The sequence below is a fragment of the Ornithodoros turicata genome, chromosome 10 (genome assembly GCF_037126465.1).
Source record: "Ornithodoros turicata isolate Travis chromosome 10, ASM3712646v1, whole genome shotgun sequence".
NCBI lineage: Eukaryota > Metazoa > Arthropoda > Arachnida > Ixodida > Argasidae > Ornithodoros > Ornithodoros turicata.
The window spans coordinates 21,815,141-21,827,646 of record NC_088210.1 but is presented as its reverse complement, the minus strand read 5'-3'; the positions used below and the strand labels follow the sequence as shown (position 1 = coordinate 21,827,646).

Sequence of the window (12,506 nt, the reverse complement as noted above, 5' to 3'; positions counted from 1 at the left end):
GAAAGAAAGAAAGAAAAAGACAATTGCTTTAGGTGGCTCAATCTCAGTCACCAACAGTGCTTTCGCCAACCGTCGAGCTCCACGACAGCGCGTTTTTTTTTTTTTTTTCGCGATTTTTAAAGCTCCACGAAAATACGGCATGGTAGATCTAACACAGGCTCACGCTCGTATTCAAGTCGGCATTTATCAGGATATATCACGACATATAGCTTACTCAGGTTGTGTACAAGTTTGGTATGAACAGAGAGCTAGCAGTGGTGGGTTTTTAGTTGCTCAGAAGGTGTTCACGATAACAGTTCTAACAAACACAAGCCAATGGTCTGTAGCAGACGACGCCGCTCCGTGACGCAGACGAAGCCAACACCTGTGTCACGGAGCGGCGCGTCGTCTGCTATAGGTCTTATTCCTTTGAAGTGGAGGACATCACGTTGCTGCTCTTTAATTTAGCAGCTTCCTTTCTCGTACTGTTTTTGTTCAGCAATTACGATCTTTCATGTATGGAAGTGGCCCGAGAGACGATCATAGGCGCACGGCGTAACAGGGAACGGCTCTTTAGTGCTCGCCTCGCGAAACGTACCACGTTGCTGCGGTGATGGGGAAACACAAACGAACTTTCGGAGCTGCGAAATGGCGAGGAACACGGCCCAGGGCACGCTATCGCGCGTTGCGTTTAAGTTTGAGGGCAGGTGTACGCTGGTCGGAAAGCGAAGGAACAACGCCGACGAAGTTGGATAGAGGACGGATGCATATTTAAGGCAGATAGACTAACTATTCTAGACCGACATAGACTAACTGCCCAAGCAGCGCACCATCTCGGCCATATATTAGCTGGAAATATGCATGCCAGATTAGACCAGCATTGCAAACATCCGACCAATATGGGGCCCCCAAGACGCTGTGCTGTGCTTCTTGGGGAAGTTATTGCTGCATGACGCCTCGTCATTGCGAAATTAAATTTGCACCAAAAAAAAAACGCCCTTAAAAAGCAGCTACCAGCGGTGTTGCGTAACCTCGGAGAGCCGGCCAGATCTCCAGGCGTGACGTCATCAGGTTCATGTCACGCAGCATCACGGCAGCCAGCAATCGCGACGGCTCCTGTAGAGATGAAAATTCGTCCGCTGCGGCTGCGGCCACGGCATGGCGTTACTGGCGGCGGACACTACACATGACGGAGTAAGGTCTCGTGCATCCCCCTCTCACTTACGTGCTCTCTGGAGGAGAGGGAGGGTGTCTGGTGAATATGGTGAAGAAACCTCGCGCGCGCGCTACGGGTCAAAGATATTCGTTCTTGCGCAAAAGCGAATGTCATTTGTTGCACAGTGCACACTATGCCGAAGCCAAAAACGCAAAACTTATATGAACATAACAGGAGCGAGCAGGCTAGCTGTGTTGGCTTCGTATTAACATTGCCTTGAGTTTGAGGGAAAACACAAGAAGAGACAAACACACGACACAATCATGAACAATTAAAGCACTTTAATAGACTGTGAGCGAGAGAGAGCAAACCGGAGTAAATAGAGCAGCGTATTCAGGCTTCTTTGCCGGTTCGCAAGGCTGTCGTGTGTTGTTCTCGTCCTGTGTTTTCCCTCAAACTGAAGGCAGTGTTAACGTAGAAAAACTACCTGTGTAACCCGCATTTGTGCAGAGATTGTTGCCGAAATAGCGCTTACTTGCACAAAATCGACACCAATCAAAGACTCCCCAGCAACCGCCATCAGCATACCGCAACTGGCTCCGGGCATGTTTCCGCGAATACTGAGCCACGGCCCCTCAATCGTGGCTGGCACAGACTTCAAATACCGTATTTTCCGGTGTATAACGCGCATCCCTTAAAAAGGGGCCTACTTTGAAAAAAGTTCAATGTATAACACACACCACAATGTTTCTACAAGCTTCTGTACTGCCACCACTATGCATAATAAAAAAAGGCAGTGTATACTGTATATAGATACGCTTTATTTGAAACATATTTAGTTTCACGTCCCTTCTCAATCACACCAGCATTCTGAAACCAATTCAGGATTATTGACTGCTCAATAGCATCCTTCAGCAGCATAATTAATTTGTATGAAGTCCAGCGCCCTTTCGCCGGTTTTATCAACTGTCCCTAAGAGATTTGTGAGAAACTCGCAGCACACCCTGGAAGAGGCTAGAATTTGTACGACACCGACCAGAAAAGGAAAATAGTAGTCTGTAGGAAAATATTTCTATGTACAGTCAAACTCCTTTATAGCGAACATCTTTTTAACGAAAATACCACTACAGCGAATTTTTTTTGCGGTCCCGCTGGAGCCTATAGGTCCAATAATGGACATCCTTTTTAACGAAAATACCTTTACTGCGAACTTTTTTTGCTGTCCCCTGAGCTTCGTTGTAAAGGAGTTTGACTGTATTACATGCACAGGACCTCTTCAGAGCACTTTTTTACTGTATTACGCGCTCGTTATACACCAAAAAATAGAGTACTTGCAGTACACCACTGGGGACAAAGTCTCTAGATGGGTACCAACAGGTCTTGTTGGAATAACTACCCTGTCGTGAAGAAAGACGCTGCACTGACAAGTGAGACTGTGTCTATGCTGAAGGTGATAAAGTGAAATCATCAGTCTGATGCTTTATTTGCAAAACAAAACACTTTCTGTATAGAGAACGACCAGTTAATACTTTCCCTTAGTCCCTACCTTTGTGAATAGTATAGCACGCGTCTAAACTTGCCGAAAAAAATCAATTCTTTCAAGTCTGAAACAAGGTAGCACCAATCACGACCACTACAATTCACGCCAGATGCAACTTTTCCACTAATAAGGCATGTCCACAGAGAGTTAATTCTTCGCACGAACCATCCACACTCAAAAATGACACACATGCTCCAAATGAGAGGGAAGGGGGGAACAGACACGCTCCTACAATCAGCTAGATGTACGTGGAAAAATACCGCAAGAAGATTAGAACACAAGTTCATCTGCCAGAGATTCCGTCAAAATCCTGCAGGCAAAAAACAGCTTTCGTTATTTGGTGAATTGTGTGCCAACCCTCTTCCTGCAGGCGTCCTCAAGATGAGAGGTGCACATCTCAGCTACGCACACTGGCCACATTGTGATAACAGTATTTATATATGTATACAAACTGCACATAAAATCCCACTCAGTCTGTGCAAGGTGTCTCGGAAACCCACGTCCTATCACTGCGACTGCAGCAGCCTCTCCACTGCGGCGTTGACATCACCAAATGTTGCTATCAAGGCTGAAAAGAGCGATTGGGGATAAAAAGGTGAATGTTCGGAATTGAGCACTGTGAGAAAAGTTTACAACCAAAAAACATAAAAGACTACCTTGAATGTTGGCTTCTCTGTTAACAAAACCCATAGACACCAATTGTTCCAACTGCGATCTATACCGCTCTTCCGGTGGTTGCTGAAACAATTATTAAAAAAAAACAGTTTCAAGATTCGCTAGCAAACATCGCCAAATTCAGGAGAAAACGGGAACCCCGAAGAACTTGTGGTCTACTGACATTTGTGGAACTCACATTAGCACCAGCCTGTTGTGCTGCCATCGAACTAATCATGCGTGCCATTAATTGGCTGAATGGGTCACTAGCGTCTGCTGTGTTTGGTCTTGTTCCAGTTGTGGTGTCTGTGGTCGCCGTGTTCTGCGCTGCAGTCGTCCCTTGTCCAGGAGTTGCGGTAGCAGTGGTCCCTGCAAACCATTACACCAGTTTCACAAGAACAATAGGCCTCTCCCTGTTTGTAAACAAATGACATCATAGTGTTCGACAGCGCCACCAATTTGGTAGAGTTGAACTACGCTCAAAGCTAGGGGCGAACAAGGTCGCGCCCGAAAGACACGGTCTTGAGGGGATTACGATGGTCCCTGAAAGAGATGCGACCTTCGATCCTACTTTTCTTTTAATAGGAGGCAGCGAACAAGCGCCCATTCGTGGAACCCAGCCCTCCCCTTCCGATTTGTTTCGGTTTCAGTCTGTCTACCAACGTCATGATGACGTTTCTCGGGTAGAGGTCTATTGGAAAAGAAGTTCCTGTAGCAGTAATATAGAGCACCACTTCCCAAACTTCTCGTCGTGTCGAACCCCCAAAACCACTGAATCCATTCGAGGACCCCCGTTAAGTACGATTTATGTTGACGTAAATAAGGGATGTGAAGAATGAAAAGGAAAACAAACAAACAAACAAGGCATCACCATGCAGGAGATGAGAAGGTAGTATATTTCTGCCTTCTTTAGCATCATTAGAGCCTGAAGTTTTAGGGTTTTACCCGATTCTTTCACGAATTTGCACCCCGAATTGAAGGTTGCCTCTTTAGGGTGAAACCAAATTTTCACCAGGCAAATTGCCCTCTCTTGGATGTCTGTAGGAATGCACCAACTTGCCTGTTTGGCGGAAAAATTCAGTTACATCACCGTTTGTACCAAACCGCTTCAGTTAGTTTGAATAACTGAGCCTGATTTCTCCCCGATTTTAGCGTAATGGAAGTTTTTTCACCCGAATTCGCATGAATTTGGTGCACGCATTTATTTACCCGATTTTTACCCCCTGAATTTAGAAAAAAATATTTGCCGAAAACTTCAGGCTCTAAGTATCATATATCGTCATATATCAATATCGTCCCCTTCAGAGATGACGTGACCAGCACTCGCCAGCACTGACCCGTCTTCGATCGTCGCGGACCCCCACGAACACCATCGGGGACCCCCGGGGGGTCCGCGGACCACACTATGGGAACCACTGATATAGGGGACACGCCAGCTAACCTGTCGTTCCTCCAGTGCCTATTCCTGTAGATGGCGCCGGTGGGATAGTGCCTGGCAGCGTTCCTGTCGCTCCGAGCAACCCTGGGGCAACCCTTTGAAGTTGCACCATCCCTTGCTGAATCTGCATCATGGCCTGAAGAGCTTGTGGGTTGGTAATGAGGCTGCGCACTTCGGGGTTCTGCAGCTGCTGCATAAACTGGGGCATCATCTGCCGCATCTGGTCCTGCAGGCCGGGATTGCCAGCAAGCAGCGGGTTTGCAGACATTATCTGCAAAGTCACGATGCTCACAATTGTGGATGTGTAGTAACACTCAGGAAGTGTAAGCAGTTACATCTTGAAAATCTGTGCCACAGATAAAGTAGCTGAGATAATTGAAATAAAAGTACGGAAAAGTAAGGGTGGATAATATCACGCAGTTCAGACAACACGTACCCCAAAGCAGTGCCGTTGCGTGTGTGTGTGTGTGTGTGGGGGGGGGGGGTCACCCCGGGCGCAAGTTTTTTTTTTTCTTTCGCAAATTGTCGACAGAGAGAAAAAAGTTCTAAATAAAAACAGTGAAACTGCTTTATCACTTTAAAAAATCTCAATTTTTTTACACTCTGCACTGTTGGAGCGATCCTCAGGGTGCCTCAAAGACGGGGCGACTGAAGCGACGTTCGATATATAGAGCCTGAAGCTTTAGGGTTTAAAGTAGCACAGAAGTCATTTTTAACACCCAGTTTTCTTCTTATAAAACTGTTAAGTTTGCCAGTAAGATGCACCATGCGAAGTAATTTACACCACAGAGTCATAATTATCGCAGAAACTGAATTTAAAATATGCCGCAAAAAGCGACCGTGCGCAACGGTGGTGAAGAGCAGTACCAGCCTGTGAGCTCCCTGGGACCTCGCGCTGACGCTATAAGGAGAACGCTCGCTGATTGGCCTAGAAAAATGTTGTCTGCTACTCCGCTGTCGTCTGCTACTCGGCTGTTCGGGGTTCTGATAAAGCCTTTCTCCTTGCTCAGTAATGCTTCGGGCGCTCCTTGTATCCCCAATTCTCCGGGAAAACTGGCAAAACAGGTTTACTGGCAAAGGAACAATGCGCTGACCCCCACTGATCGGCAAACCAGAACGAGTCTCCTTATGCCGTCATCGGTGACGTGCCATCATACCTCCTCATCCTCGTTATATCTGGAGTGGTGAGTTAAGGGTGAAGGCGCGGAGCTATGTTTATGTGAGTTTTTTTCTGCGAAACAAATTGCACACACCAAAACCTTTCGCGCTATTCGGTATAATGACACACACACTTTCATCAGATGTCTTAATCTGAAATTTTTTTGGATGGCCCTCTGTACTCCTTTAACCCGATTCTTCCCCAAATTTGCACCCCGAATTAAAGGCTGCCTCTTTAGGGTGAAACCCAATTTTTACCCAGCCAATTGCCCTCACTGAAACGTCTGTAGCAATGCACACTAGCGTGTATAGCAGGAAACACAAATTACATCACCGTTTGTACCAAACCAGTGCAGTTCGTTGGAGTAATAGAGCCCGATTTCTCCCCAAATTTAACGTATTGGAAGTTTTTCGACCCGAATTCACATGAATTTAGAGCACATTTTTATTCCCCCAATTTTTACCTCCCGAATTTAGAAAAAAATATTTCCCGAAAACTTCAGGCTCTATCGATATACCACGCCGGTGTGAAGTTGCATCCTGTGTGCTTCGGCAGTAGACTGTGCGCGTTGAGACAACACTGCATATTCTCAAAGTGAAGCAACCGAAAGCGTGCTTGGGGGTGCGACACTCGTTTCATCCAGAACGCTGGGAACCTACACCACGCCGCTGCCCTAAACACACTGCAACCACGCGTACAGGGGGCACATCACACAGTAACAGGGCTAGCTGGGGTGATGAAGTCTAAGAGAGTCAGCAAGATGACACTGACAATGACTTTAGGCGTACCGGACTTTTGATGACTACGCACAACACAAAAGGCACATTAGCAAGTTTCACTTCGTTTTTTTTTTAAGGTTTTAACCCCCAAGAGATGACGATGCAAACCGGGGAGTTTACCAGGTTTAACCATAAAGACGACTGCTCTGTGCACGATACCTTCAAATGTAGGTACGCGGTGGTGGTGGTGCTACAAACCACCACCAGATTCACTATGAAATACCGCAATGTAATATCAACTCACCTGATTAGCCATGTCAGGGTTGCTTGCCATGGACTGGAGCATGGACTGGACGTAGGGAGCACTCATCATGTTCTGCACAAGAGCTGGGTCGTTCGCTAACTGCTGCATGACACTCTGCATGCCTGGGGTGCCAAACATGCCGGCCCGACCGAGACCACCCAACGCCGGCGGAACCTGAGGTGGCGGAACCGTTCCCGTGGAAGGTGGTGGGTCAGTCCCCCCTTCGCTGCCCGTCCCCGAGGTTGGGGCCCAAGGGTTTGGAAGGGGGTCCCTGTTCTCTGTTCCTCTGTTTGTGGGAGCATTGGTCGACTGCTGGGCCGCTGTAAAGGACCACGGGGTTACCGACGATCAGGAAGCAATTCCAAGTTTCCGGTGTACACACCAGTATTCCCGCTTAGAAGCGAGGCAAAAGGGTTTCCACCAAACTGGTCTTGGGCAGCACTCATCATGGGTTCCTGGAGCTCTGTGTACATCCGCCTAAGGGCGTTGTAGCCACCAGGTATGCTCTGCAAACAGGCGTAACACTAATTACCGCGCGTACTTGCATGGCACGTGGCAGTGCACAGGATGTGGCACAGTCTCACTAGCCGCGTTAAAGTGCCACTACGGACTAAATCAAATCAAATCAAATCAAATCCTTTATTGCTAAATACAAGGTAGAGTGACAGTAACGGGGGCCCGGTAGCAGAGCTAAACAAGGGGCCACCCAGGGTTAAATAAAGTGTGTGAAACAACTGTTAGGAAAAATACATATGGAACAAACAGAAATCTTGTGTCTTCAGAAGCCTACCAAAGTTACGTTACTGAAATCTTCTCGTCTCACTCTACAAATATTTTGGCTCTACCTCACGCGAAAGCTGGAGAAAGTTAATTTTTACTTTTGAGAACCGTGACGTCATGCTAGGCTCCGACGGAGCGCCCGGTTCTCATCTAGCCACGCTGTTGCCCGTCGCGTCTTCCGGGGGGGGCTCACTGTTGGCACTCCGCTAGTGGAGCCCCACATGGCATATCATCTGACCGCTCCAACCTTGGAGAAAACACAAAGGAGGGAGAAGACATCTCTCCCATTTTGCCCTCTTTCGATAAGCCTCACGCGACTTCACCACCACGTGACTCTCCCCGGACGCCGGCGCCGTTGCTAGGAGACGAGTGCCCTCTCCAGAACATGACATCATTGCAGTTTGTGGGCTTATGATTACGTCACTCGCTCGTCGCATCATCAAAACTTGTGGAGGCTCAGCAGATCTTCAAAAATTTGACAGAAATGCACAGCGTTCGTAAACAGGATTGAAATTTCGCGTATGGAATCCTTGAGACACCTACTTTTCATGGACTAAATGAACTAAAGTACTAAAACCTACTAAAGTCTAAATAACTAAGAGTCCAGAGTGGCACTTTAAAGGCACTGTCGCATCCGGAAAGCCACCTGCGAAAACGATACCACTACCATCGGCGTCAGCCGACAATCTACTTGGCTAATTTTTTCGTCCGAAAAGTGCTTTCAACTTTTAAACTGCCCTCCTGTTTGACCAGTCACATGACCTTTCTTCTGTGCGCCCACTCTGACGTACAGAGACACACTGTCGTAGACCTCACCTCTAGATTGCTGAGAGCACGATCTTGAGTTCTCATCAGCTCCTGGAGCATGGCTGGATTCCTCATCATTTCCATTGTTTGTCTTAGCAGGTCTGGGTTGTTCAGCATGTGGCTAAGCTCAGGATTCCTCTGGACAGAAGGAATATCATCGGTACAAGAGCGTTCAATTCAAGCATCTCGGGCGAGCCCTCAAATGTTTGGTACTTTGTAAACGCACAACGCTAAGACTGGATTGTAAGCACTCTTAGAAATACAGTATCGTCTGGCAAACACTGCATCACCATTTGAAATATTTATAGGAGCAAGAAGTTTGAGGACTTCATATTCAGGTTACTTTTGTTCTACGGGCAATATTCTGCATGTGATGACCCCCTTCACCCAGATTCGTGTCTGCACACGTGTAGCAACACGTCGCAACACATGTGCATAAGTGCCAGAGCCGTTAATATGAACAGTGTGTGAATGTGAACGTGTAGCAACACATGTGCATGAGTGCCGGAGGCGTTAATGTGAACACAACACGCATGCAACAAGAACATAGCGAGACCCAGAGCGAATGAGCAAAGCAATGGTGGAGTAATATCAGCGCACCAAGCAAAATTAGGCTCTAAGATACACACCTCCATTATCTGCTGCATTTGTGGATTTGCCACAATGATCTGGTGCATGTAGTCTGGGTTCGACATCAAAGACTGAACAAAGGGGTTGTCCATCAGCTGCCGCAGCAAGTCTGGGTTGCTCATGAGCTGCAAAGAGAACATCACAGATATTACGTTCAATAGAACCCAGGAAAACAATTGAACAGTGTCTACCAAACTGCAGCCTTCAAATTCCCTGACTGTTCCAGGTTTTCCCCGACTATTTCGAGCGAATTCCCTGACACACAACATTCAGACACATCCTGACACATTCCCTCGTGCTACGTTTTGATACACATCCCTCATAAAACAGACCATTTATTAAGTATTAGTGAGGCTACCCTATTTCTCTACCTCAGATCTTGTCATACTGGCAAACTGCAGTAGTTACATGAAATCCGATCAAAGTCGACAAACGAGCTCAAACACCATCAGCACATCTGACACACACAATGTTCAATCAATCCAAGCCTTACCTCCTGCTGCATGCGTTGCTGCATCTCAGCGAATGTCTCATTTCCAGCTGTAAAACCAAGTCCCGACAGCCCGGGAAGGCCACCGGCGAAAGGGTTGGGAGGTATGCCCGATGGGTTTCCAGCCTAGAACGAGTCAAACAAACACGCCACATTAGCATGAAAAAGTCTGCTTTCAGACTGAGCTTGAGATCGAGATACAGTACCTGGTTGGGCGCCTGAGGTGCAGTGCCGCTACTTTCCTAGAAACGGGGCAGAAAGGGTTACTCGCACAAATGACACTTGCTAGCGGAGGCTTTATTACAAACCCTGTTTGAGCTAGATGATGAAGAGCGTACAACCAGATGCACTGTGAGTCCATCAGTAATGTCTAGAAGAAAGACAAAGCAAAAATGTAAGTGCTTCCCAACTCCTCAAAGCAACAGTCAACTTACATTAACGGAAATGAATAATGGCGGTTGAAGAAAAAGCACAAGCAGTGGAATTCAAACTCACACTCTCTGATTGCCATTCACCCACGCTACTAATTACACCGTGCTAGCTGCCCCATCTTCAATGTACCGACTGCCATTATTCAATTTAGGTATGCAACTAGGCATTGTCAGGCTTGTGTTGTGTTGCTTTTTTGCTCTCGCATTGACTGCATACCCTCATCGGTAGAGAGGTAGCAAAAACATCAATTAACCATTCAAAAAAATTAAACATTAATGAAACGTTGTACCCTAATATTTGATCACAAACTGAATAACTTTTGACGTGAAGGAAGGAATGCTTAACACATTTTTTCAGAGAACTACCCCCGTTCCCAGTCGACTCCCACGTCCGTGCGACAGACACATAGCAAATAGGCTTCTTACTTGTCTTGGCTTGTGGTAATTAGCCAACTGAGCATCGTCCCAAAACTTATTTGTGAAACGCTTCTGCGAAATAATCCAATGTTTTGCTAGCTTCGACAAAAAGAAATAAACATATAGCGCATATACTTGTGTACAGCTTCATATGTTCAGCCCTGCTGTCTTGGTTATCGACAGTGATGTCATTTGCGAACGACATTTATTTTTCTGTGTGCAGCTCGATGCAATACAAACGAATGAGATTTGTTTCAAAAATGAGGTGCGAAGACGATTTCTTGTCTTCAATTTTGCTCCCCTCATGTGTGACTGCCTGCTTCGAAAGACCTTGCATAAAATGAAGACCATCAAAATACCAAAGTCAACTATATTAACCTCACACAACTCTCGACCTTATAATTCCAACTACATACATAAGGAGCCGAACCTTATGGACTTGAAGCAAAGGGAGCCTTGGGAGATAACACAGTTCTCTGACTCCCAAGGTTGCCTCCATTTTAGGAACCTCGAACTTTGAGGTGAACAAACTTACTGTGTGCGGAGAGGTTCTCGTGATCCTTCAAGATCTTGCCTGCAAAAATGAGGCACAGCTGTTCCACGGGAACAGCAAACTCCTTGGCTACTTCCTCTTTCAACTGAAAAAAAGTAACGATATTCATTCATTTTCAATTGATATTCAATTTTTACCGCAAAACAGTATATGCCAACACAGACGTGCTTGATGACTGCACGGAAGTTCTGGAACAAGCATCTCAACTATAACTTCGTCTCGATAGATCACTTCCATTCATAACAGCGAGATGTACAAAAGATGTGGTAGGAGGAAGAGATGAAGGAACTGAGTAATAGGGAAGGAGGAAATAAGAATGCAGGTAGTGTGCTGTTGAGGACACTTCCTCTGTCGTGATGAGGAGTTGGTAGATCGGAGGCACTCGACCTAAAACCTACGCTACAAAGAAAGCTGTCAAATGAAAGATGAGCAACGTGATTTACGTCACTTCAAAGGGATGGGGCGAGTGGCTTATCTCATGGTCTCGGAGCAGTTATGGTGAACACCTCCCAATCTACTAGAACTTGTTAATACAAAAGTTAAATTACTACACAAAATGCTCATATGATATCTAATGAGTGGGGGAAAACAGCATCTTTTCTGGAGCAACGCATTGGAAGGTGACATATTTTGTGTGAGAATGAATAGAAACACTTGTAGTTGCAAGATATTGCAACAGTAGTGAACAGCACCTTTACAATATTTAGAGAACGGTGTCGTTCACATTCGAACGCCTCTTATCCGACAGAATGGAAATGCGAGTTTTCGTTTTCCTGCGTTATTTCGGCAATCGAAGCAACGCCACCCATAACGCAGTTCCTTCAGTTTCTAATCGGAACAAAAGTTGTGCGTCCCCATCTAACAAGCTGAACACTCAGCTAAGCATGAAGAGGTATCTTCGATCTGCGGTTTATTCGTATAGAACCTATTATTAACACCAATATGTAAGTTTTACAGACGCCCGGCAATTGGAAACACGTTTTCCGTGTAGGAACGTGACAACGGCTTTTAATCGGATAGCTATATAACATTACGTTCGCTCTACTTATGCACGGATGAACACATTTATACGCCAGGATATAACCATCGAAGCCTTACAAAGGGGCACTGCATACGTTTGCCTTATTTTATTTCAAACACTCATGTCGACGAGACGATCTCCTAAGCCTATCTGCACTTATCCTACTATGACGTAGACGCAAGCAAAACTTGCATATCGAGCCTCTGCCAATGCCTCAGATAACTTGGGGGTAGGTGGTTGCTGGTTTGCTAACCTCTTTGATCGTTGACGAAGCATTCGTTGTCACAGTCTTCTTTTCCTTCGCTGTTTTCACCACCAATTTAATTTTCTTCTGGGGCTCTTCATCAGCCATCATGACAGTCGCGACTCGCGGCGAGTCAAGGAATTCGACTTCCGGTGTCTGCAGTTCTTGTGAAGCCGCTCGCTGG

The 12,506-nt window shown here is 46.2% G+C and overlaps 1 protein-coding gene across 1 annotated transcript; it reads right to left on the bottom strand.

Annotated features, from left to right (window-relative positions):
- Positions 1 to 2,599: 2,599 nt before the first annotated feature.
- Positions 2,600 to 12,474, bottom strand: LOC135371022 (ubiquilin-1-like). The gene is made up of 13 exons (XM_064604993.1): positions 12,332 to 12,474; positions 11,040 to 11,142; positions 9,965 to 10,026; positions 9,863 to 9,898; positions 9,660 to 9,782; positions 9,166 to 9,291; positions 8,546 to 8,674; positions 7,332 to 7,455; positions 6,950 to 7,269; positions 4,771 to 5,038; positions 3,529 to 3,698; positions 3,332 to 3,413; positions 2,600 to 3,243 (listed from the first exon to the last, which is right to left on the bottom strand). Exons 1-13 carry the CDS (start codon positions 12,431 to 12,433, stop codon positions 3,182 to 3,184), a joined length of 1,707 nt encoding a protein of 568 aa, XP_064461063.1. The 5' UTR covers positions 12,434 to 12,474; the 3' UTR covers positions 2,600 to 3,181.
- Positions 12,475 to 12,506: the final 32 nt, after the last annotated feature.

Excerpts from the sequence above, each read along its gene's own strand:
- LOC135371022 (XM_064604993.1), bottom strand. The coding sequence starts at position 12,433 with ATGATGGCTGATGAAGAGCCCCAGAAGAAAATTAAATTGGTGGTGAAA. Across the intron at positions 9,783-9,862 it reads CACCTCAGGCGCCCAACCAG|GCTGGAAACCCATCGGGCAT; the intron begins GTACTGTATCTC and ends GACTCGTTCTAG. Across the intron at positions 3,414-3,528 it reads CACAACAGGCTGGTGCTAAT|CAACCACCGGAAGAGCGGTA; the intron begins GTGAGTTCCACA and ends TAATTGTTTCAG.